Raw genomic sequence first — 27,009 nt, forward strand, 5'->3', positions numbered from 1 at the left:
TCAACACATACTATTTTCTTAATGAATGTGGTCCAGTCATCTTATTTGCAAACCTATTTCAATAGTTCACACAGCAGGTAGTAAAAGGGGGTATCAGGACTGCCCCTGCCTTCCTGTTGTGAATGTAGACATGTCAGTCATGTGTCCTTACCCTCAGCTACTGTGAGCAGGCTGCCAAAGTCATTGCTGGTAGTTTGGGAGGGTGGTGGTTCAAAGCTCTTGAGTTGTCCCAACATAAGGTCATAGTCAGGGGACAAGTCGGAAAGGCTGAGGAGATAGTGGCTTTGTTGGGTGTGGAGTGTGGACCCGGACACACAGCAGTGCAACACCTGAGGAGCGTTTCAAAGAAGCACTGATTCATTATCTATAGACACTGAGCACCTGACAAGCTGACTAGACATCCTAAAGCAGAGTCTCACAAATTGTGGCGTATGTATTGTGTGTGGAGACACACGCATGCACGCGAAAACACCATTTTCTATGTAACATATATACAATATGACTTTTACGGACAGAATTTCTAGGCGCAGCCAGGGTGTTGAGGGGATCTGGTTTGGTGGCTACAGGATCGAGTCTCTGCTTTTTGCAGATGATGTGGTTCTGTTGGCTTCATCAGGCCATGATCTCTAGCTCTCACTGGAGTGCTTCGCAGCAGTGTGAAGCGGCCAGGATGAGGATCAGCACCTCCAAATCCGAGACCATGGTGCTCAACTGGAAACGGGTGGAGTGCCCACTCCAGGTTGAGGAAAAGGTCCTGCCCCAAGTGGAGGAGTTCAAGTATCTTGGGGTCTTGTTCATGAGTGAGAGAAGGATGGAGTGGGAGATTGACAAGTGGATCGGTGCGGCGTCTGCTGTGATGCAGACTCTGTACTGGTCTGTCGTGGTGAAGAGGGAGCTAAGCCAGAAGCCTCCTGGAAGCCTCCCAGAGGAGGTATTCCGGGCATGTCCATCTGGGAAGGAGACCACAGAGAAGACCCAGTACACGCTGGAGAGACTATGTCCCCAGGCTGGCCTTGGAACACCTTGGGGTCCCCCCAGAGGAGCTGGACCAGAGGAGCTGGACCAGGTCGCGAGGGAGAGGGAGGTCTGAGCCTCACTGCACCAGCTGCTGCCCCCACAATCCGATTCCAGATAAGTGGGGGAAGATGGATGAATGAATGGATGAATACATACACTATGTGTGGAATTGATAACACCACCATAGGTTGATACAGCCATACAGTTAATATATTTCTTTACGAAGATTATACTATTGAAAAAGTTAAACTTGGTTTGTTTGTTGTTTAAGAGGAAGATAGGTAAAGACAGTAAAGGCCAGGCTGGTGGAACAAGGGCAAACTAAAGAAAGTTAAAAAATGAAATAGTTTGTGAAAGGGGTTTTCGGAAGAAATTACGAAGCAGGATTACATATACTAAAACAGTTTGGAAAAATTCTGTTATATAATATCAGTGAGACGGACTTTGATGACAAAACTCAAAATTGATCTTTGTCCAATTTGTCTGTCTGATGTATGTCTGTTCAATGTTCAACAACCCTGTAGGACAGTCTGAGATTGACGTGCTCTACGAGCATATGAAAGGGGAATACATTTTCCAGTTACATCAGGAATAGAAGGCAGGTGTAAGAAAAACAGAGAAAGGGGGCCTTAACTGCTGCGATATGTGAGTTTATCGATCTAAATAACTGTTGGCAGGGCAACCGTTGGCATGGTCAGATAAGACACAGCGGGGCAGTTGATTACAGCCATTGGATAGGTTTACACAGTTTGATTTAATTAAGACTTTATCCTGGTGCACGGGTCCCATCACAAACACATGCATCCCCATAAACCAAATAAACATCTACGCACAACAAAATCAGTGAAGGTCAGCTGCTGTATATAGGGGAACAAATCATATGTGTAATGTATGTAAATGAGAGGGGGGGGGGGCTCTGAGTGGGGCAACCTGGGTACAGCAATACAAAGGCTAATCCCATTCAGTACACATAAGCTTGCGCTTGGCTGAGAAACAACCAGAGAGGAAGGTTGGCCATGTAATCTGAAACAGTATTGTGTAAGGCAATGCAAACAGTCTGGATGAAAATACCATGCAGACTTCTGGGTGCATGTGAGATGTATTGGTGGTTTTATGCTGAAAAGACATGAACCGAACAGCTGGTACATGCAAGCACCAAAGAATTACCATCATACATGTGCACATCTGCGCCCCTGCAAGCACATACATGCATGCACTCACTCTCAATTTAGAAGAAATACAGACTTGCATTACTTTCATTTTTCAATACACTGTGCTCTAAGCAGGGAAGCATATGTGTTGCATCAGAGTACTGTATAATCAGACATCAAAAGTTGAAACCTAACCTAGTAGAAATGTGCAGCTGCTAGTGGAGTATAAGAGGAGCAATAGAGTGGGAGCCAGAATATCCTGCTCTGTGTGCATCACATGCTAAGCACATGCCTACATGTAGTATAGAAAGAACCACTCAGCAGATGTATTCTGTTGCACGTCCACTAAATGGACTTTTAAGTGTAAGCTTTAATTTAAAGATCATCCTGAACTACAACAGAGTTATGCTCCTGAGCAGAGGAAACTGCAAAATTTTTAAATGAGAAAAATGCACATCGCTACATTTACATTAATAAATCCTTATACATATAAACTTTAATTTGCATTCTGTTAGACCACTCAACATGTATTCTTCTCCAGCTGTCCTTCCTAACACTGAGTGATTGACCCTAGCCCCTTTCCTAAAAGTAATGAAATCCATTAACTTGAACCCCAAAATTAAGTCTGAAGTCCTCCAATTGTCTTTTGAAAATGATATAGAAAGTAAAGGGTGACCAGAAGCTACTAACTACCAAAGTCTTAATCTCAAAATGGGTCCATAGAAAGCTGTAGGTTCAACACATGTATGGAGGGGTGGTGCAGCTGCCTGCTATAGCCAAAGAGAACAGATGGAGAGGCTTGAGCAATACTCCAAAGAGGTCTGTGCAATGTTGTTTTTTTTCCAAGTGATCTCTTTATTGTGAGTCACGCTATACACAGCTCGTCAATGCAAGAACGACGAGTGTGACAAACACCTTGTTAGCCATGCAATAATTTGATGGCTTTTAAAATAAAAGATGCAATAATAAAAACTGTAATCAAGGAAAAAGTTAATATCAAAAATGGGACATGCAGCTATATTTTCTGTAAAGTACTAAACAGAAGGTATTTTTCTACCAGAGAAGATACTCACTTCATAATGATTGGAACAATTACAAGTCAACGTGTCTGGAAATTTATAGATTTCACTCTTGATATTGGATTAATACCTTGTGATGCCCTGTTTGGTATATTATTACCAATGAAAGCCAGAGGGGCTATTTTTTTTTGTCTGGTGATAGACAACCAATCATGCCTAATTGTCTTTGCTTTAATAACAGCTGCAGTTGCTCTCATATTAAGACATATTCCATTCAGATCTGCAGGACAAGCGTTTATGTCCTTAGCTTATCAAGTGGACAAAGGGTCCTGTTTGAATAATTGGACCATTTCTTATCAGGGCTGACATCCTTACAAAGATGTGCCGTTGACCGCATCTGCCCAGACAGGAGGGAGTGAATAATATGTCATTCATTTGTGCTTGAAGCTTAGCCCTCGATTTCAGGATCAGACCACAAAGTAAAATTTACTGAAACAAATACAGAGACAGACAGATCGAACGATAAATATTTTTCCAAACACATGCATGCAATGCTACAACAAGGGGTTGTAGGTTTTATGCTTCTAATACACGTCAACTTTACCTATGGTTGCAGTTTAAACGCTATTACACAATTGTCATAATATAATAGGCATTGCGATGAGGTCACTGGGGAGGTTGGTCCAATGAATGTGGTGGCATATGTGGCGGAATGGATGTTAGAGGTGAGATGTTTGAGGTTCTTATATCAGCTTGCACAAACCATATATATGTGAGAAGATACTGAAATTAGTCAGTAGTAAAATGATAAACTTTGCTCACATTAAACTATATGTTGATTCTGATTGAGACTCTTAAGTTTGTTCTCCAAGCTGCAAGTGAGACTACCCACCCTATAGATGTAGTCTAGCAGCGGGGCTTTTAGGGATGAGTGATCCTCCCCAGAAGGGATACTGAGGGGCTCCAGCAGCAAACTCAGGGGAACGGCCATGCACCAGTCCAAAAGGCAAAGCAGTAGTGACACCATTAACTGAGAAAGCCAGGAAGAAAAGAGAAGGAATTTTGCCAGGGAAGATTAATATAGAAAATTATCTATGTTAAAAAACAAACACTGAAAATTGAAGCATATATGGGCAAAACATTCCCAAATAAATGCACCCTCCAACAGGATATGTCAAGGTAATTTAAGTCATAATTTTTCCAACTAATACCTGTTTATCTGCTTCCAGGGTTGAGTGCTCGGCGCTCGGCAACAAAAAAGCAATTGTAGCAACAAAGATCTGTGTTGGGATAAAAGACAGTGGAAGCAGTTGTGCATGCAAGTATAAAAATTAAAGCCCAAAGTCAAAAAAAGAAAATTCTTGCTTTATAGAATATTCTCATAAGCCACAAATGTTTATGTCTTACTTCAATGATCTTTTTCGGCAGAGTTGGATCCAACCTTTGGAGATTTTCCCAGTGAGAGATGAGCAGTTGAAACACATTACAGGCTACCTGGGCCACTGCTTTGTTTCCAAACTGGTCAAACAAATAAAGCAGGTGGAAAGGACTTAGGGGGACCAGATGTTTTACCAGATATAAAAGTACACAGACAGGAACACAATTACAGTAGCCGTTTATGTGTTTGGCCCGAGTGGACATTTGCGGTTAAAGCTTCAGGGATCACTGGGAATTACCAGATATTGTAAATTGCCAGGCACTCTTAAGGCAATTTTTAAAGTTATTTCAATACAAGCAATTAAGTTACTGGACGCATAATTTGAATCAAGACCAATAGTTCATGTCAAACAATGAAAATTCATAACGTGCTTCAATTATTTGCAATTATACTGAACAGCAGAGCTTCTAACAATCCAGTAACTTTCAACGGTGTTCCTAATGTTATGAATCTTAAAACCTCTGACCAAAAATAAGAGGCTGTTTGTTGGCCCCACAGGTGATTTTTAAAACTAAATTTCACAGGAGTGCTCCAATGACATTCAGAGTGTAACACATTCATGCCGGCCAATTAAAAGACATTTCGGGACCGTGATGGAAATTTCTAAGGCTTAACATATCAGAGCTGTTGCAACCTGAAAAAGGATTAATGAGAGATAAAGTCCCAACAATTTTTGTGTCCTGCTGGCTTCACTTTTCTAGGTTATACTTGGGCCTGCTGATGTTTTAGACAAAGACTGATTTCCAAATGATTTACTCAGCTCTTGAGATAAAAATGTCAGGACACTGGACTTCTAGTGAAATGTAAACTACACAGTGACACTGAAGTATTTTGGATCACAATTAAAATAACGTAGACTTCCAAACCACAAATGAACATCCAATCATTTCCCTACTTTTTACTAACAAATCCTCAAATCATAAAAATGCAATTGAAATCAAGAGTGTGAAAAAGTAAAGGAAGGTAGATTTGGACAAAGACCTATACTTTTAGATCTATGTGTGTGTTTGTGTGTTTCCGCCCTGCCCCTCAAACTGTGCATATAATCAGAATTGTTTTATTTCCACTTTGTGCCATAGTTCATTTTCTCCAGACTCATTGAAGGAGAGAATTGAGCTCTTGACAGTTTTCGCTTAGATGTGGATTTCTTCAGTGATTTGAAATTCTTTTTGGAGAATGAGAATTTCCTATTTCTTTCAGCTGAATGCCTCTCAACATGTAACAAGGGCAGACAATGTGGGGAGTGCAGAAATGGCCAAACACAAAAAGAGGCCCTGGGAGTTCAGCACCTGCTTTTAGAAGAGAGACTCTCAGTGCCACTCACCCCCCCTCCCCCCTCTTACCCAGCCTATACCCGCTATTTTGGGGCTGGGTGAGTCTGTGTGTCAAGTTGTACATGGGAGTGATTACTGCTCCATTAGAGAAGGGGGTGGGGGTGGGTTCTCAAGCAGGAAGCTAGGAGATGTAGCTGCTTAAATTGGCCCACATCTACTGAGAGCGAGCAGCCTGGAAATTACGGCACCGCCCGAACCCCTTTTTCCATGGAAATAGAGAAATAAATATATAAAAATAACCTCCACTGGTTTTCTGCATCTCTTCACTAAGGGAGAAAAGAGGGTTCTTCCAAAATGCACCCATAGTCTGCATCATAGGACAAATTTTATTCTAACACTTTTCCCACCGTTAACAATGTCATAAAAAATGCAGTCCTTTAAATGTGATCATCTATCATTTTGTCAAAGATAAGGGTTTCAGGTTAGGAAAAGAAAGTGACAAACTGAGAGAGAGAGAAATCTGAGAATTCCGAATCTACCAATTTACAGACACTAGGTTCAAACTGGACCACAAATGTTACTGAAAGACAATATTCTATAAATGATACTGAAAAAGAGGGTACTTAACTAGATAGTACAACCCACTCGCTTAAGTTTGCCTCTGACCTTTAGTGTTACCCCCAGGACATTAATAGCATCTTTGACCAGGTGGTGGATGTTCTTCTGCATTAGCTCCTCGCACACCCACAGACCAAGGCTACAAACAGCAATACACCTGAACATTGAAGTTAAGAACAGAACATATGATTAAGACAAGTAAGGTTATGATTTTTTGTTATCGACAGCCACATTGTATCAAACACAATGAAATGAAAGATTACCTGGCCCCTTCACAGTGTTCCTTTGTTGCTGTCTCAAGCAGGATGTTGACAAGATAATCCTGAGCAGCAACAATAAACACTGTCAGATGACAATCTAATCCTTCCTCTTAATCTCATCCCTACAAACATTTTAAACTGCTAGCAAATGTGATTTCGGGGTTAAGTAAGTCCTTAAAAGCAATTTTCTAATTAAATATAAAAAAGCACATTCTTCTTACCCACAAATGGAACCTGGGTGTAAATAATATATTAATGTATTATTAAATATTATTACATTATCATTACCCTGATATTCTCATTGCCCACGTCAATGTCATCAGAGCCAGGTCTGCTCTGCAGTAGTGGAATATGGATGTAAAGATTAGGAAAGCACACCAGTGAGCCAAGAATAGTTTGAGCCTCCACCCTGGGTGCCTAGAAAAAAGAGAAATTAAAAAAAAACATAAACATAAAATCACTTATTCTCCAGCCCCAAGAAACTCGTTCAAACTTTTTTTTGATTACATTGACATCCATCCATCAATTATCTACCCCTTATCCTACACTTAGGGTCGCAAGGGATGTTGTAGCCTTTTGCAGCTGTCATTGGGTGAGAGGCGGGATATTTCCTAGACCAGGGGTCAGTAACCCAAGGCTCCCTTTGATCCCTCTGATGCGGCTCCCTGTGGCTTTTGAAAATAACTAACGAGTATTTTATTAAAATGCATTAAATTTTTGATCGTTCATTTTTAAAATGTAATTTTAAATCGGAAGATTATGGCGATCTTTTAACATCTAAATAAAACGTTTTGTCACTCTTAATAACGACTGCATACGGCAACGGGTGACAGCACACAGAGAGGACGGCATTTTTGGTTTGGTGCTGGTTCGGCTTTTTTTTCCCCATAAATACAGGAAAGACTCATATGGAAATTAAGTTTTTTTTCTGAAAAATATCCTTCAACCCAACATCTTTTTTTCGGAGTTCAAGATGTTTTGTTGCATGCAGAAATACAATTTTGTTTTCTCTGCAGCGGTTCATTGGTTTAAAAAAAGCAACACATTTTGTTTATACATGTCATAAAGGCATAAAAAAATACAGTTATATGCCAATTTAATTGATTTTAAATTTCAAAAGGGTTGTGTGGCCCCTGGTGCTTTCTTTACAGGGGGGGGGGAAACGGGTCCAAATGGGTATTTGAGCGGTAAAGGTTGCCGACCCCTGCCCTTGACCGTTGCCAGTCAATTGCAGGACCACATAACAATGACTTCAAAATAAAAGTTCTGTCGTGTGTGTGTGTGTGTGTGTGTGTGTGTGTGGGGGGGGGGTGTTACTCTTTTAATGGGTGTGATTAATGAATTTCTATCTCAATCCATGAGATTTTTAAGTTTTGCAAAATGTTTCCTCAAAAGAATTACAAAATTCTCTGATTTTTGTTTTTGGTGTATTAAAAGACTTTTCAGGTAATAAATGTTTAAATGTTTGCACCAAAAATGCAGCATGAAACTGCTGAGAATCAGAATTACCTGTCTCTCTCTCTCTCACACACACACACACACACAAACACACACACTTTCTAACCACTAATTCATGCACAACAATGATCTTGTAAATTGAGGCCTAAAAAATATATATGCTTAGTTGAATCACTTTATGGTATGCTGTTTTTGGAGATAATTGTATGCATCCTTGTGTGTATGTTTGTGTGTCTCTGCGTGTATGAGTGTTTGTAAGAGAGTGAATCCTTTCGAGTGGGTGTTGGTGGTGTGTGACTTGGGAAAGTTTGGTTATAGGCAGAGCCCAAGTTAGCTAAAAAAGTTATTTAATTAAAGCTGATAAAAGGTTAATGCTGAATACTTTTATGGCCATATTCTTTGGAAGGATTCTGTTCCTCATGATGCTCTTAACTGGTATCTTGTCCCCAAGCAAAGAACAAAGGTGAGGGCTCATTCAAAACAACTAATTTCTAGGAAACAGTAGGCCCATTAAGCGAAACGGGTTAGGACATGAATTACTGGTAGATTCATGATTCTCTAAGTGTGTCACAGTAAAAAATACAAAACAAAAAACAAGACATGGCACACAGTACAGGAACCAAATGAGTAAATGATGGAAGTAGCTTTAAGGAACATCTCTATCCCGACAGCAGTTAGCTTCTCTGAAATAAGACAAATAATTGATTATTATTGAGCCACATTTTTGATCAATCTTTTTAGCAAGTGCATCAAAGGTGATAGCCCGAAAAGTTCGACTTACATGCTGTGTGTATAGACTTAACTTGGAGGATATGATTATTTGAGTCATGTTAGAAGTTTAAATCAGCATTCTTCACATCTGATCTGAATTTCCATCAGCCTAAATTTCCAGGAAATGAGATGTCTCGTGAATAATCTGTTGGCAGTTGATTCAATGCAGAAGAAACACTGCCTTCTGTATTTTCAGACTGAATAACTAAAAATGATTCAATCATTCTAAAAAAAGACTGTGGTAATTTATGTTTAATATCTGTGATTACTTCATTGATTTTAATGTAATGAATTAGTGTGTTCCGGTGAACATAATAAAATGGCAGCTCCTATTGTAAAAGAGTGTCTTTACCTCTAAGGAGTCACAACTGAGAACGCAGGCAGCAGCAGTGATGAAATCACCAATCAGCATGGTGAACCCCGGCAGGCCAAGGAAGAAGAATCGAGGAGAGCAAGACTGGATGATGGTATTTACAACATCCTGATGACACAAAATGTTAATATCAATATTGTGGTCATTAGACAGTAAAAACTGAGTGTGTTCATGTGGAAGAGATTTTGATTTAAAATGCCAAAAAATATGATTACTGTCAATAAAGTCTATTGTATCTCTTCTATTATTTTTTGTAATGTGCCATTCTCTAGACTCAATAGAATTGGCTATTGGAATTTTCATTTTTCTTTCAACCACCTGGCTAATTTTGTTTCAATATCTTGCCCGTTTCTTGCTTTGGATCTTTGAATTCTGTATGTTCTATTGCTTCTTGCTGGCAAATATAACCACTACATTTCCATCAATTTCAAGAACCATAAGAAACATTTGATAATTTAGCCAATACAATTATGAAAGAAACATTAGCTTCCCGTCACTGCCGATCTTCCTCATTATTTCCCATTTCTTCATTTGTGTTTCAAAATTCCATTTGAATTCTGAAAATCTCAAGACTCCCTTCACCCTCCTGGGAGAGAGCACTGTTTTATTGGACTGTAGCAGGTGCTATGAGCATGTGAACACAGGGTTTTGCTAGCATGATTCAAAGTAAGCTCTAGCAAAACAGATTTATGCCACAACAACACACAGTATTTCACATGTGGTGAGGGGAGTGAGGATCTCAGTAAGACATGTAACTAAACAATGAGGAATTAATAGAGAAATACAGAGAAGCAAGTGCAAGAGCAGCAGCAGACAGCTTGTTCGCAGAAGATAAGAGGGAGAACAAAAGACAGCATTTGTGAGTCACATGTATATACACACACATAACCAAACCTGTAATTAAAGCCGGAGAGGTTTTGTTTTGCAGGGGTACAGCGAGGCCAGTGGCAGATGGGTGCTTTTTCAACACTGACATATGCTCTATAGTCTCACAAACAGCTCAAGAATGTACAGTGCAACACGATGCCTGAATTCCGTGTGAGAAAGTAACAATTTTAGTAGTTTATTTTAACATTTCGTTTTTAATGTGAAACTGGGCACATGCATACAATTAACTAACAGTCACCTAAAAAAACAAAAATAATTAAAAAAAGTATAATATTTTTAGAGCGATAAAAAAGTAAAAAGTAGAAGAATGCAGGCTCTCACAATCGAGCAGAAAAGGGAAGATCTTGCTTATCTTTGACATGCGCATGCATATTTGTGTACAAAGGCAAGGTTCAGACTAAAAACACCTGCCTTCTTGGTCATAAACTTGTGTAAATCCAACAGTTCAAACATCAGTCTGTTTCTAGCTAAACTGAGAGGCACCTTCGCAATCATAAAGGCACACAATTTCTCTCTCGCTCCCTTCCAATTACAGAGACAGAAACAAGGTCCTGTACCACCTATCTACAACAATCACCTGAAGCTTTGGCAAATAGGGAATTCAGGGAAAAAAAAGAATAAACACACAAAGGCAATAGTTAAGAAGTCGATCCAACATGAAAATTGGTGGTGAGAGCTTTAGGATTGAGGTCCTGTTTTACCCTCATTTTGTAGGTAATTGACCTCTGAAGCGTAATGTGTGGTGCAGTCAGAGGTAATTAGTGAGCAACAAACTGTTGCTTGATTGCCTGAAATGAATGGTTTGAAGGAAGTCAAATGCAGAATGGCCAGTGTTTTCTTTTGCACGTGTAAGGAGAGGGAGACTGATTTGAGGTACAGATCTCAAAGTAGATATTGAGCCCTGCGTGTGTCTGTCGGCTGCAGGACTGGTGCTCGCATCAACAAAAGATGCATTAAGATAAAGCTGAATAGAACCACCTCAGACCTTTTCATTTGACTTCGTTTCCAGCACACCTGTTGGACCTTGGGGTGACAGAGTTCACTTCAGCAATAAATCACTTTGACAATGTTTCATCTTAATGTAATATTTGGTATGGGCCCAATTAACAGTTGAAGTTCAGTGCTGGCATTGTAACCCTGTATCCAGAATTTTCCCTTCATGAGCTGATTTGGGAAAAAATATTGGCCATCTGTATAACAACAGGAATGAGGATTAGGGCTTTTGATTTGTGGTCATCTGTGCAAAACTAATTTGGCACCATATATGTGAAACAACACTCAATTTGCTGTGATACAATTAGACATAAAAGTAAAAAAGGAGATGATGTTTCTCTGGAAAGCCTAACTTTGTGAAGCCAATGGCTTCTCCTGCTGTGGTCTGTCGTATTTGCAATATTCATGAATGTTCATGTAGTTCCAAAATTTACAACAAAATATGTTGTTCAGGTGGTTAAGACAGGTTACATATTGGATAGATTACAGCTATTATGGCACAATGCCTTTGTATGGTCAGAAGAGGATATTCAATAAAACAAGAACTCTGACCTTGTCATTCTGTCTTTTCAAATGACTACTGTCTTTTTGCTCCAGCTTCAACAGGATTTAATCATAATGACTTACGATAGAATTTCTCTTCATTGTCAACATAAGGCAGACCCAGATCTGCATTATATAATATGACATTTCTCTGCAAAAGTCTACAAGTAATAAAAAATTAAATGTTAATTGCGGAATGTGTCCTTTCATTTTCAAACTTGCAGATTAGACCTAGAATGTGTACTGTAGATTGCAGCAGTAGACTACCCATATAAAAAGAGGACTACACAGTTATAGAGTTCTATACAGCCAAGCAAATATTTCAGCCTTTTTTTCTATGGGGAAGGGTGGCATATGAGCCAAAAGAAAGGGGGGAGGTTGCAAGATCCACTTTCTTATGTTAAGCAGGCGTGCGGCTGTCCTCTATTGTGTGGCGTGAGGACTCTTTTTTTTTTTTTTTTTTTCCTGGCCAGTTTGATTATGCTTCAGTGGCCAGCCTGCTTCTGGGCCCCCAACGCATTATACAGATCTGCAACAAAAGCTGGAGAATGTAGCCCTGTCCCCCCCATTGCTCTACTCTGCATTACGTTCCCCAAGCTCTCCTCCTGCTCCTTCACACACTTGTATACACACAAGCAGGCAGGCTAGCCGGCACTGGGCCACTGGCTGAATTGTCAGCCTAACGGAGCACGACGCGACAGACGTCAATCCTTAATTAATCACGTATACACGGCAGGGGCTCAAAACATCATTCAATGATATTGAAAACATTCTAATAAGCTTGTCCCACTGCCAAGGTGCAATAGAAACCCAGACAAGAGGGTGCGCGCGCACACGCGCATACGCGCGCACGCACGCACACACTTGTATCTGCAACATCCCCAACCTGCACTTTTTTTCTTTGTTTTGGTTGATTCCATTCATCTCCACTCAGCTTCGTCTCAAAGGGATGGAGCTGGACAAAATTTAAATACATGGAAGGGTGTGGCTAAAGGAGGTGATGCCAAAAGACAGAGGAATTCTTCTTTACCACTAGTTGGCAGGCAGTTTTATAATCTGAGTATCAACAGCAATAGAAGATGATGGGGGGGTACCCATATGTCTGTGCACCGGCAGTAAAGGCCACCAAGTTGATAACACATGCATAAACATCATCAGGTACACATACTAATATCAGCAAAAAAGGGTTTACTTGAATTTCAAAATGTGTGAACCTGAACCACAGAATTACAAAACAAAAGAAAAAACACAAACTTCTGGAAATTTCAATTTAAATACATCAAAATTACTGGTGGGCAACTAGTACTGAATTGCATATGCATAGGCAGCTGGACTGAGGAGCCATCTGCTGGTTGTACCTGGTCATCACTAGTGAAGCCCTTGTGCATGATGTGGTAGAGGTGAGCCAGGAAATCACTGTTGGGGAGGACATCCTGGTGCCTGGTCATCATTTCACAGATCAGTTTGTAGGCTTGGAGTTTGCCAGCTTTGTATTCTGCTGGCAACATAGTGGCCTTGTTGAAGAAATGGAGAGATAAATGATCAAGTACTCATGAAAAAAGTATAAGTTGACTAAATGAGACAAATTGTTATATTAACATACAATAATGAATACGGCTCCATAAAATTTGAGATGTGCAAGTTTGAGAGTAGATTAAAATTAATTCTGCATGTTCTTGAGATTGTGTTTTTTTGATAGGTTATCCTGTTTTCTGTTACTGTGTGATGCTGCCACCTTGAAGAGCCAGCAGGCAAGCATTCGGAGAGGGGGGATGAAAGCAGGCCTGGGAGGAGAAGACTGGTTGTCCATGCTGATACCCAGGTTGTCCCGGATCTGTAAAACCAAAATCCAATTTAAGGAGTCAAATAGATCAGACATCATCTTTGTGTAAAGCAGCAAATAATAAAAAGGTAGGGGCCTAACATCAAGAGAAGACAAAAACAACTGCAAATGCATATTTGTAATAATCTTACAATCCAACTAAAGTAAATACAGAAAAATATATGAAAAAAAAAACTTTATCTGGAACTCCTTAAATCATTAAAACATATAGTATTTTTGTTAAGTTTTGATAAAGAAAAGGTTTAAATGTAAGTGCGTCTTCCTCATCACCTCACCTTGGCTAGCTTGTGCCAGAGCTCATAGAGATGGGAAAAGACCTTGGAGTGGATTTTGGGGCAGCAGATGTTGTTGACATCACCAAGGATACCCAAAATCCTTCTCCATAGGACGAAGGCCGAATCAGCATGCCAACCGGTTAGGGTTCCACCCGCAATTATGCTGACATCATCAGCCAAACACTCACTGCTGTCTACATGGTCAAAGAAAGGAGCAAAAGACAAAGGAAAGTTTAGTCCTGACCCCAAACCAGCCACCCCAAAAAATATTTGGTAACCGCCACACCTGTGGCTGTGAATACCTGACACAAAGTGATCCAAAAGTTTATCTAATAAAGACATTGGATTTAATCAACAAATGCAGAATATCACTCACAAAAGAGGTATCATGTACCATATGACAGTTTGAAAGTCAAATAATACTTTTTCAAAATACTGAGCAGCTGTTGATCAAATCCTTGTGGTTACTGTAAATTTTCTGGAAAGACAAAAAGAAAAACTAAAATCTCTGTCCACTGAAAGAGATCTGTTTGGTAAAACAGGCATAAGTCTCACTCAAGACAGAAATGAATGTTGGATGGTTTGTTTGAGGACAGTGCCACACTGTGGGCAACAGAGGAATAATGCAGAGTTGATGGCTGGAACCAATAAGCGGTAGATATGAGGCAATGCTATGAGCACAATGTTTAAACCAGAGATGCAGGAATTAGTTTCAGGTTCAATGTGGAACCAAAAATGACATAAATTGTTTGGAGCAAGCAGCATCTACAGGATTGATGAATGAAGAAAAATCTGTATGAGCTTGATGTAATGAAGGGAATTGAATGTATGACAAAGATAGAGAATGGAGAGCCAAATGAAGACTCTAATCTAATTAGTTAGTAGTGGCCAAAGAGTAGTACCCAAGTGGTGTGGCATGTGCAAGACAGACTGATGCATGGTGTCATCCAGGGGGCTATCCCGCGGGTGTTCAGATTGCACCAGAAGGGCTGGTGAAGCTTGGGAGTTCTGAGGATAGTGGAAGTGGATTTGGTAGGACGGGGGTGCTGACTGGGGGGGGGGAGCACACGCAGGACCTAGAAACAATGGATAGGGATAAAACTGGGTTTGAGGGAAGAAAAAATGAAGATGCAAGACAACATAGACAAAAATTCACATACGACAATGGGAAGTGGTGAGAACAGCCTCTCAGTCAATAATAATGGAAAGCTGCAAGGCTTTGATAGGTGGAATGTGAGCACGCACGCACGCACGCACGCACGCACGCACGCACGCACGCACGCACGCACGCACGCACGCACGCACGCACGCACGCACACACACACACACACACACGTGTGTGTGTACAGTGGAACCTCGCCCTGTGAACGCCGTTCATCCTGAACAAATTGGCCCAGAGTTTTAAAAAATATTTTGAATGAACCTGGGCTCCCTAGGTGCACGAACACACAAAAAAACTTGCAGGCGTTTCGGTGTGTGGCACTGTAGCATAGCGACAGCTGTGCATAGTACTCAGCATTGTTTACATCGTTTATCATTGCATTTTCCTCTTAATATGTTTTTTTGATCTTTTAGTATTAAAGTAACCCTCGTTATGGTTCCCAAGACAGTAAAAAGTGTTAGTGATAGTGGGTTTAGGGAGCCTAAGCCTATTATAGTAGATCTGAAGAGGAGAAGGAAGAGGTGCTAAACGTTTAAAGTGCTGAGTTCAAACAAATCTGTAGCAAGTGGAGTGAATTGCAGGCTTTCATTGAGAAGTATGAAGAAGAGAACTGTGACCAGCAGAGCAGTGGAAATTTTAAATGACGATATGATGGCCCATTTTCGGAAAATTCTCCAACAAAAAAGGCAAATTTTTCTGGATTGTTTTCTTGTTCAAAGAGCACCCATCTAGCCGGCCATTGAACCAATTCAAATGACACAAAGAAGAGAAAAAAAACACCAGGAGCACAGTAATAATTGCGGTTTCTATAATTCCTTTCTATACTTTTGCCACACATTAACCCCAAAAAAAGTATGTTTTGGGGGCTAAAGAATGGATCAATGGGATTTACATAAATATCAGTGGGAATTAATTTGGTCCGAGTACATTTCATTTCAATTTGAAGGCCGAGATGCCACTGTTTATGGCTAATTTGCAATGGTAGAACACATGTCCACACACACCCCTTTCGAAATGTAACTGTAAATCCCAGGCCCTTTAGTGATGGAACAAACAAATAAACATTGAATACTTCACTGTTTTGAGCAACTGAGAAGAAAACAGATCAGGAATTTTGGGATGATCCTTTGAGTTGTTGCAGTTGACCCATGTCACTTTCCTTTTCCAAAGTCAACTTCTATGACCCATGATATTTATCAAATCAAAATATGGAAGGTACGAAAAACAGATGAATTTATAGAATTACTGAACTTTCTTAAGTGATTGCTTGCTGAAATTTGATAAATGCTATCTACTATCCCTATTAAATATTTACCTGGGGTATAGACTATATCTACAGCTCCCCCATAATGAGCAATTCCATCCAATTTGCCCCAGGAGTTTCAAGATCTCATTTTCTTTATCTGCTTTTCAATCTCACAAGACCTAGTGTATGCCTGGGGGATGATTCATTTTAATTAACAGGGTTGAATGGTACAGTACTATTGCTCAAGATCACAAAGAAAGTGGTAAGTTCATGGTCAATCTCATACAATCTTAAGGAAGTCTGAAAATAACAGTTAACACAGAACTGGATAATAAGTCTATACCTGCCAAAGCCTCATGGTGACTGAGAAGTAGATTCCCCTGGCTCTGTGGGTCAGTTGTCACATCCATGTGGGCTGACTGGGTAGACTGAGTGTCAGCCTCCTCATCAAAAACCTGCCAAGTGACTTCCGCTTCATTGAGATAGCCATTTGATGTCTCACTGCTTATACTCTCACCTGTGAAGGACAGATGAATGAGAATGGATATTGAAAGTGAGAAGAATCACATTATAACTAACAGAAGTGAGACAAATTATCATTGCATGTAAAGAAGGGTCTTTAATGAATTATGGAAAGAAAATTATTCCTTTAAGTGACTTATATGAAAACATAGTTATATAAACATGTAACTATTATTCTTGAGATATAAGTTATACAGTTTTTTACTTTTCTCCCTGAGCTTAGTCCTTGTGTAGTTTAGGTATCCCTCAGCATTGCTCTCTGCTTCAGCTGGACTGCTGCTACGCTGGATAAGGATCTAAGGACAAGATAAAACAAAACAAACAAACAAACAATCCCCCCCCCCGAAAAACAAACACACAAACAAACAAAAGAACAACCTCATAAGTAATAGTCTTGCATAGGAAAATCCTTTTTCATAACTTTTACATGCAATGCATTTTTCTCACCACCGGTGGTTCATTGCTCGCTCTTCTCCCTTCCCCCATCATGATATCAGAGCCAAAGGAAGTTGGGGAGTGCTGTCTGTTTTGGACTGTAGAGTTTCAATAAATGATAAAAAGAGACTGAGGCAAGAAAAATATTTTTATAAAAAAAATTATTGTGCTGGGCAAAGCTCTCCCTCTCCATGAATAATCTATAAGAAATGTTTGACTGATACTAAGCTTTTCAGACAATGCTCAGGAACTGAGAAAATTGTGTTCGTGGTTACCAGGTAGTGTATCCGACAACTGTTGAGTGATGTCTGAGGTGCTGCTGCTACGCGGAAGAGGGCTATCTGCACCTCCCAATTCCTCCTCTGCCCCACATTCTGACAGCTGACACTCCTCAACGTCTAACAGGGATGGCAAAGGAGGACATTTTGGTTAGGAAAGTGACAAATCACAAACAAAAGAGTGAAATTGTAACACAGGATCTGGATTTTGTTATATGTGGTTGTTTTTAGGGATTCACAAAAACATGATATACTGGACAGACATTAGGACGTGCAAGCATGCATTGGTGCGTGATGCTGAGACCCTTACTACACAGCATCATGTGGCAGACAATATATATCGATATGTCTGGCCAAGACTTGTTTTCTGTTTAAGTTATTTAAAATCTGCTGTTTGAGCTCTTGGTTAAAAATATCTGCAAGAAACTGTACAATGACATGACGGCACACAGCTGGGAAGAGAAGGGGGGATGAGACAAAACACACAAACATTTGTAGCTCTCAGAATACACTTTACCTGAGAGTCTGTGAGAGCAAGCAGAGTTACCAGAAGAGATACCAGGCAAGAAAGAGCTCACAGTGTGGAGCAGCATAGGAACACTTTTAGTAGTGGGCAAAGCCTCATATAGATGGACACAGTTGCTGATGGACTGGCTTCGCTTAGCTTCCATTAGGGGAAGAGGAAACAGAAAACACAGAGCCAGAACAGTTGAGAATAGAGGGATGAAGACAGTACTTTGTAAAAAATGCTTGCAAAAAATTTGTAACCAATAATAAATGCATCATTGACTAGAATAACAGAGTAAATGATCTCCAAATTGAAACTTTTACCTGTCCCTTGTAAACACGAGTAATAAGGCTTAATAGTAAATAATATGATAAAGATGTATTATATATACACCCATATTTTTAAGAATACTTAAGTACCCACATGCTGATGTGACTGAGATATGATAATTATTAAATCACAGGCAACAATGTTCTTAACATCAAAAACGGGGATCTTCAAAGTAGAAGCCATAGGATCAAGATGACCTAAAACCTATCCCTGCTATAGCAAAATAAACAATGGTTCAATTTAATCCGTTTCTCAGGGTTATTATAACAAAATATTTTACATGTTAATGAGTAACTATAGGCAAGTTTTGACATCAGAATTGGGGGGGAATTACAATTGTGTCCAGATAGCACTTTCTTCATCATTTCAGCATACTATAATGACATCTTTTGATGAGAATGATACAGCTACCACCCACTGCAGCTTTCTGTTTATGAATATGAATGAGCATTAATTACACTCTTGATGAATCTATTAAAAATGCCATACAAGTGATGTTTGGGCCTTCTCTTGAGTAGTATGAAGGAGGACTGTTCGGCCTTTGAAGATCAATGTAGAGGATATCCAATTATACCAAAGATAGGGTTATATCTAATGCCCATCTTTGCATGTGCATATGAACAAACAAACATGACTTAATCTATACAAAGGTGTACCAAGAATGTGGATAGAAATGGTCTTGTCATTTCTCCTGTTAACTTTAAGATTCTATCATTCTGTGTGTATGAGTGGGACAAGAAATGCCACAAATTAGTTATCAACGACTGGGTTAACTAACATTACTCAACCACACCTCTATCAGATGAGGGTGCTTGCTGTGTCTGAACTGAACTGTGTCGGTACAGTGAGTGTGGGCATCTGATGGCTCAAGTCCATCTGGCTCAACATAGGCATGGACTTTGTCCGAGTGCTATTAAATGCGGTCCATAAATCCAATAGTCACTAACGTAACACTTATCCAAGAGGTTTACTGATATGGTCAGTTTGGTCAACAAATCCAAGAGATTCATATTGCAGGGATAAGGACCATAAAGGTATCCCTCTGCCTGATATTTTGGTCTGATTTATCTATGCAATATCCCACGTCTCAATCGCAATAATTTAGCAATGACAAAATTTTATTTCTTTCTACTTCTGTGAAACCATATTACAAATAAAAAGTTTTGTACCATGAATGTGGCTTCAATTGGCTTGTTCCTTTGTTAATAAATTATCTACCATACACCTGTAGAGCAGTGTGCTACAAGCAACACACACACACGCACGCACGCACGCACGCACGCACGCACGCACGCACGCACGCACGCACGCACGCACGCACGCACGCACGCACGCACGCACGCACACACACAACCAACTACTTAAAATGACAAGTTGTTGCATTGTTGTCGCAATGACAGGTTACCCGATAAAAGACAGACTGGGCACAGAGGTTAAAAAATAATCTTGCTCTTGTGCCTGTCTATCCTGGAGAAAGCAACCTTGTTTGATGCTTCTCCTGAGGATCTGTCAATTTTTAAAGGGGTTGGATAGATTTTTCTCACTGGAGTAGAGGCACTTTCAATCATTGTATAAATTGCAAATCCCCAGGGCCAATCCCTGATATGTAATTTAATGACTGATATGACAAATTTGCTCTTCATTTCACTGTTAACATTTACATTATTAACTATGTGTATTTAAGAAACATATGCTTTAGTTAAGGTTGTTTTAATCCAAAATAATGTATTTAGATTTTACTGTTACTTCCAGGTCTTTAGTCTGAATTATAACTTCTGATTGACATGGACTAAAATGAAACAAAAACCAACAGTCCAATGACAACATTTTTTTGTTCAACCCTCATATAGAAAGTACTTGTCTACTTGTACTTGTCTACTTAAAGTATTATTAGTACTGTCGAACTTTTATACTCGAGTACAGATAATTACCAGAGGCCTTCTGTCGGACATTGTTACGGGCTTTTTCTACACCAGGAGCACCTGATGTTGTAGCTGAGCGAATCCTCATGGGCTCCTGGACACCCTGACTATCTTGCTCCCCTTGGTTCCTCCAGCTGAGTGAGAAGGAACGGGCAACTGCCGCTGCCTTCTGAGAGTCCTGCATCACTCCTGGAATTCAGAGAATAACACATGCAATATGAGGGGAACATTTTCAGGGGGTTTGAGGAAAAATATGATGTGCAGGACAGGGCTTTGTGCTTCGATGGGATTGACAAGCTTATCAGCTGACTGATGAGCCAGTTATATGTGGTATTCATTTTTCCTTTCTTCCTCACCACGTCCTCGTTGTTTCTTCTCTTTCTGTTCACTGAGTTTGTCTAGGGGCAGGTTGGCCATGTCTAGACCGTAAACAGAGCGTGCGAGCACAGCCGTTAGGGAGTCCATGATGCTGGCCCACTCTGTCACCAACTCCTCCCAGCAGGTCAGAGAGGACAGGACTGTCAGCAGCTCATCCCAGAGTTCCCGGGAGATAAAAACACACAGGTTGGCCCGCACCCATGCAACAATGATGGTCTGGATACAAAATGAGAACGACAGGGTTAACTAGTGTGAACAGAGCCTCTGAGAAATTGGGATAGCATGAATCAATTGACAATTCCTTTGCAAGAGAAAAAGAGTGAGATGAAAAATAAACTTCTAGATTTCCATGTCATTGGAACATCTAGAAGTTAAGCAATTTTTTATGCAACCTCTTGATACTGCATTTTCTTTCCTGAATAAATGAATTTCCTATGAATCAAAGATCCTCTGTTCATTTACATAGATTTATTCATTTTTATAAACATTGATGCCTGAATAACTATTGAAATAATCTAAAAAAAAACTTGAATATTCACTTCTTGGCATTTTTCATACCTGATTATTAACCTACTTCTTTTGAAATACTTCACCAAAAAACGTTTTTCATTAGCATTACATATAAAAAATAAAAAAAAGAGACATTTTAATTTCAAAGTTCAATGAACTTTTTTGTGAGACTACAAGCCTACTAGCTGCTATTAAATCCAAGAACCTTCCATTCGACTGAAGGCAACTCTGAGTTTCCAGCTTTTTCACAAAACAAGTCCAGCTTTCCTATTTTTCCGTTGCGGAACAATAATTTGATTGATATACCCGAAAAAGTATAGAGGCCAAACTTTCAGCAAAGCTGTCTTTTCTTTGGTTTTCCCGTGGCCTCTTCATCACAGCATCAGTAATCCTTAGTAGTACCTGCAACATCTGCTCCCTGGAGGACACAGTCAGTCAACATATCAGCAGTAAAGAATGATTGGGAAAAATCTTAACCCCGTCGAAAGTCACTACATTCAGTTTGTATTTGAATATCTCCCCTACCATGTCTGTGTGTCCATTGTGTGCTCCATAATCATGTGCCGATAAATGCTGAGAACACATTTGCACACATCAACCTGGTTTTCAAGGAGTTTTGGTACATCCTGGCAGGGCTCCAGCAGAAACACATTGGCAGAGTTGGTTAGAAATACCTACAAATATAGTTGTAAAAACAAAAAGGTGACACTGATTTAAAGTGGAAAAACCGCCAAGACAACACACACATCTAAGGGTAAGAAACAGACCTGTAGTGTGGGCTGGATGCCAGCCTTGATGTCCTTGTTTTGTTCCTCTGTAAGAAAGCCCCGGCTGATTGCACTGCTAAATGAGTATGTCCTACCCCAGCTGGATGTCCGTCGATGACCATAACTCTCCAGTGTCTGAGTAAAAAATTAAAACATTTTTTCAAGCCTCCTTTCACATCCTAATGGACAGAAATGACTGCATGTGAAAATTAAACAATTATTACTGAACAATATTTTTATCATTGAACAGTGTTTTTATAACAAATGTCCATAGCATGGAACCATAATTACCCCTCCTTGAGCCGCAACCTTATTGTGGTGGACCAATATGCGTGTCCCAGGGATCCTAGGAGCTATGTTATCGGGGGCATTATGCCCCTGGAAGGGTCCCCAAAGGCAAACAGGTCCCAGGTGAGGGACCAGACAAAGTGTGGCTCAGAAGACCCTTATGAAGAATAAAGGATTTGGACCCAGGGCTTGACAGCTGGGCCTGCACCCATGGGGCTTGGCTGTACACAGCCCAAAGGGATGACATGGGTCCTTCCTCCCCTGGGCTCACTACCCATAGGAAGGGCCAAGGGGGTTTAGTGCACTGTGAGCTGGGCAGCGGCCGGAGTGGGGGACTTTGGTGGTCTGACCCGTGGGTGCAGAAGCTCTTGATATATGGAATGTTACCTTTCTAGCGGGGAAGGAGCCCGAGCTGGAGGCTGGGGCTGAGAGATTTAGACTTGATATAGTTGGACTCACCTCGATGCACAGCTGGAACCAGGCTTCCTGAAAGAGGCTGGACTCTTTTTTACTCTGGAGTTGCCCCTGGTGAGAGGTGCTGGGAAGGTGTGGGCATATTGATTGCCCACACCAACTCAGTGCCTGTATGTTGGGGTTTATCCCAGTGGATGAGAGCATAGCCTCCCTCTGCATTAAGGTAGGGGGACAGGTTCTGACTGTTGTTTGCTGCTATGCACCCAACAACAGTTCAGTTTACCCACTTGGGGCCCCTCTTGGGGTCCCTAGAGGGGCTGCTAGATAGCGCTCCTACTGGGGACTCCCTTGTTCTACTGGGATACTTCAACGCTCATGCGGGAAACTACAGTGAGAGTTGGAATGGTGTGATTGGGAGGAACGGCCCTCCCAGATCTGAGAGCAGTGTTTTGTTGTGGGACATTTGTGCTTGTTACGGATTGTCCATAACAAACACCATGTTCAGGCATAAAGGTGTCCATATGTATAATTGCCACCAACGCACCATAAGCCGCAGTTCTTTGATTGACAATGTAGTTGTGACGTCGGACCTGCGGATGCATGTCCTGGACATTCGGGTGAAGAGAGGGTGGTGGTAAGGTGGCTCCGATGGTGGGGGAAGATGCCGGTCAGACCTGGTAGACCCAAACCTAACGGGAGGGTCTTCTGGAAACATCTGGCAGAGTCCCCTGTCAGAAGGAGTTTCAAATCCCACCTCTGGCAGAACGACAACCACATATCGGGGGAGGTGGGGGACAATGAGTCAAAATGGGTCATGTTCCGTGATTCCATTGTCGAAGCGGCAGACCGGAGCTGGAGCCGTAAGGTGGTTGGCACCTGTTGGGGCATCAATGCTCGAACCCACTCCAGGGATGCCTTCAAACTGAAGGAGTCCTATCGAGCCTTTCTGGCCTGTGCGGCTCCAATGAGGAAGCGGAGCCAGGGGACTCAGGGGCGGACCCGCCTATTTCTGGGGCTGAAGTTGCTGTGGCAGTCAAAAAGCTCTTCAGTAGCGGGGCCCTGGGGGTTGATGAGGTCCGCCCTGGGTTCCTCAAGGCTCTCGATGTTGCAGGGGTGTCCTGGCTGACACACTTATGCAGCATTGCGTGGGTGTCAGGGACAGTGCCACTGGACTGGAAGACTGGGGTGGTGCTCCCCCTTTTTAAAAAGGGGGATCAGAGGGTGTGCTCCGAAAACAAGGGGATCACACCCCTCAGCCTCCCTGATAAGGTCAATTCAGTAGTGCTGAAGAGGAGGATCCGCCGGGTTGTTGAACCTCAGATCCAGGAGCAGTGTGGATTTTGTCCTGATTGTAGAACAGTGGACCAGTTCTATACCCTCAGCAGGGTCCTTGAGGACGAGTTTGCCCAACAAGTCTACATGTGCCTGTGGATCTGGAGAAGGCCTTTGAGAGTCCTTTGTCACTGATTCTGTTCATAACTTATATGAACAGAATTTCTAGACACAGCCAGGGTGTCGAGGGGATCCGGTTTGGGGGCCATATGATTGGGTCCCTGATTTTTGCAGACGATGTTGTTCTGTTGGCTTCATCAGTCCATGATCTCCAGCTCTCACTGGAGCGGTTCGCAGCCGAATGTGACGTAGCTGGGATGAGGATCAGCACCTCCAAATCTGAGACTGGTGGAGTGTCAGGGAAGAGGTCCTGCCCCAAGTGGAGGAAGTATCTCGGGATCTCGGAGCGCGAGATCGACGCGTGGTTCGGTGCAGTGTCTGCAGTGATGCGGAATCTATACCAGTCTGTCGTGGTGAAGAAGGAACTGAGCAAGAAGGCAAAGCTCTCAATTTACCGGTCGATCTACGTTCCCACCTTCACCTATGGCCACGAGCTGTGGGTAGTGACCAGAAGAACAAGATCGCAGATACAAGTGGACGAAATGAGGTTTCTCTGAAAGATGGCCAGACCCTCCCTTAAAGTTAGGGTGAGAAGTTCGGTCATCCAGGAGGAGCTCAGAATAGAGTTGCTGCTCCTCCGCATTGAGAGGAGTCAGATGAGGTTGCTCAGGCATCTGGTCAGGATGCCTCCTGGATGCATCCTGGGGGATGTATTCTGGGCACGTCCATCTGGGAGGAGGCCATGAGGAAGACCCAGGATACGCTGGAGAGACTATGGCTCTCGACTGGCCTCCCAGAAGAGCTGGACCATGTGGCTCGGGAGAGTGTAGTCTGAGCCTCTCTACTCTGGCTGCTCCCCCTACGACCCAACTTCAGATAAGCGGCAGAAGATAGATAGATGGATGGATGGTAGCATATTAATCTATCAACAGATCTAGTTAAATGAGAAATACATAAATATCAGAGGGGACATGAAAAGGCTATAAGCCCATCCTTATTCCAGTAATCAAAGGGATCAAGTTGCATGCAGTGTAGCTGATAATGTCTCTAAAATATCCTTTTAATAAGTTACCAGAAAACATAGCAGCTGCAAGCAAAAACTGAACTGAATTTACCACCATTACTCAAGAGTGAGAATGGATGACCTTTCTGGTTATCAGAAATGAATTACACTGGACAAAACATTTCTCTGTACCCATGTTTGATGGTAAGCTTATAAAGCTGTTGCCCCTTGAATCTTTCCCAGATGTTGTCTGTTTCAATCTTAAGTCCTTGAGTAGTGTCTTTGCAGCTTACAGAAAAGAGAATGGATGCCATGTGGATGATTTGCACGTGTACTTGGGACAATCATTTTTCCCTCATTCCTACCCAATGTCCGTGACTAATAGTCCTAACCAAGATTATTGTACATTCAATCACATTATTACACCAAAACTTTATTTATAGCGACCTTTCAAAAAATTACCTGGCCATGCATGTTATTTGTCTCTGCGCTGTGGATTTGCACAGCTCTGTCATCCACTTCATCTTCCTGAGTAGTTTTGTCAGGCTCTGTCATGAAGCTTGGCTTCTCCTGCAATATCCACTTTCTATATACTTTGATCACCTTCCTGGTGACTGATGCCTCACAAGAGGGCAGCAAGAAAGCCTATAAGAAAACATAAATGTTCAATTTAAACTGATGATGTTTTTCATGTGTTTTTGCATAGATAATCTGAAGGGTGATTCAGTTCTTGTTACAACCGGCCTGGAGGGGGTGTGGCGCATATACTCAAAGTTAACTCTCATCAACTTATTTTATAGAGCACTTTAAAAGGAAGGGAAGGACCAAAGTATTGTACACTTGACACAGGAGAACACAGGATATTATACAAACAACAACACAGTAAACACAAGATGTCTAAAATATCAGTAAAAGTGCAGGGGGACATTAAACAAACAACACAAGAAAACAAGAAATCACAAAAGATTCCAAAATTTCTTAATTGCAATCATGGTTTAAGATTAAAACCCCACAGTGGTGTGCAAAGTTAATACTTCATATGAAGTCAAATTGACTTGACAATATTCTATCTGTACCTGGTGGAAGACCTCGTTGACAAAATTGACATTGTCCCTTGTGGACAGGAGAATGGAATGCACCATGTCGTAGACATAGCGGTGCTCCTCCTCAATGCTACACAAACTGGAGTCGCTGGGTCGTCGATCTGATAATGTGCTGCTATTGGAGTGGCTCTTCTCAGGTTCCCCCGCCGCCCCATTCATATCCCCATCTGACATCTTATCCTTATCCTGGCTGCTACTGCCTGCAGTCACAGTCTGAGCATCACATAAACAAATTGTTAGTTAAAAAGGTCCTCAATTTGTTGGGGCGTCACACTTTCAGCGTACTCACTGGATGGCAGAAAAAAACATATAGAGTAATTATTTTTTTCTGTACCTCCATCACCCTAAATCATGCCCGCTGCTGTAAAATGTTCCAAAAATATGAAAATTTTGAATCCATTGTATTTTTAATATATTTCATCCTTTAACTATTAATACTTGAAAACCAAAAAATAAATAATTGGATATAAGGCTGGGGGATTTTCTCATGTGAGGATACAAATGATCACTACAGTGCTTTATTTGACTTTATTTGAATAGTCTACTTCTGCATGGACCCAAAAATATTTTAACAGTGTGCCTACCCAAATTACATGCATTTACATAATACAAAACAAGAAGAGATTCTGGTCTATATTACGTTCCTTTATAAAAACGGGACCTCCCAATGTGAGCTTGCAAAAATTACATGTTCATATTCAGTTTTATTTGATATAATATTATATCAAATACACGGTCAGTCTTAAAACAGATGCCGGTACTGGGGGGTTTCTCAAAACCTATGCATGATATCAGTCCATATCTTTCTAAATGATGGAGATTATCAGAGG

At 41.2% G+C, this 27,009-nt stretch overlaps 1 protein-coding gene across 10 annotated transcripts in view; it reads right to left on the bottom strand.

The window, feature by feature from the left end:
- The window catches only part of ralgapa2 (Ral GTPase activating protein catalytic subunit alpha 2), a 97,332-nt gene that overhangs the window by 37,014 nt on the left and 33,309 nt on the right, over positions 1–27,009 (bottom strand). For 6 of the 10 annotated variants that reach the window (XM_086147509.1, XM_086147502.1, XM_086147524.1 and 3 more), the window contains exons 10-33: positions 26,153–26,392; positions 25,539–25,721; positions 21,980–22,114; positions 21,738–21,886; positions 21,519–21,630; positions 20,681–20,918; positions 20,334–20,513; positions 18,082–18,228; positions 17,562–17,684; positions 17,299–17,384; positions 17,057–17,147; positions 16,673–16,846; positions 14,824–14,997; positions 13,922–14,115; positions 13,539–13,637; positions 13,162–13,317; positions 9,359–9,487; positions 7,066–7,194; positions 6,781–6,839; positions 6,566–6,674; positions 4,595–4,705; positions 4,399–4,467; positions 4,080–4,217; positions 152–329 (exon numbers count right to left, since the gene is read on the bottom strand). In XM_086147509.1, coding sequence (XP_086003635.1) covers positions 152–329; positions 4,080–4,217; positions 4,399–4,467; positions 4,595–4,705; positions 6,566–6,674; positions 6,781–6,839; positions 7,066–7,194; positions 9,359–9,487; positions 13,162–13,317; positions 13,539–13,637; positions 13,922–14,115; positions 14,824–14,997; positions 16,673–16,846; positions 17,057–17,147; positions 17,299–17,384; positions 17,562–17,684; positions 18,082–18,228; positions 20,334–20,513; positions 20,681–20,918; positions 21,519–21,630; positions 21,738–21,886; positions 21,980–22,114; positions 25,539–25,721; positions 26,153–26,392 — 3,403 coding nt within the window. The remainder of the gene's footprint in view (positions 1–151; positions 330–4,079; positions 4,218–4,398; positions 4,468–4,594; positions 4,706–6,565; positions 6,675–6,780; positions 6,840–7,065; positions 7,195–9,358; positions 9,488–13,161; positions 13,318–13,538; positions 13,638–13,921; positions 14,116–14,823; positions 14,998–16,672; positions 16,847–17,056; positions 17,148–17,298; positions 17,385–17,561; positions 17,685–18,081; positions 18,229–20,333; positions 20,514–20,680; positions 20,919–21,518; positions 21,631–21,737; positions 21,887–21,979; positions 22,115–25,538; positions 25,722–26,152; positions 26,393–27,009) is intronic. The other 4 variants (XM_086147530.1, XM_086147561.1, XM_086147537.1 and 1 more) reach the window with 4 other exon arrangements.

The sequence above is a fragment of the Fistularia commersonii genome, chromosome 1 (genome assembly GCF_037954325.1).
Source record: "Fistularia commersonii isolate RoL2024-O1a breed Wild chromosome 1, RoL_Fcom_v1.0, whole genome shotgun sequence".
NCBI classification, from domain to species: domain Eukaryota; kingdom Metazoa; phylum Chordata; class Actinopteri; order Syngnathiformes; family Fistulariidae; genus Fistularia; species Fistularia commersonii.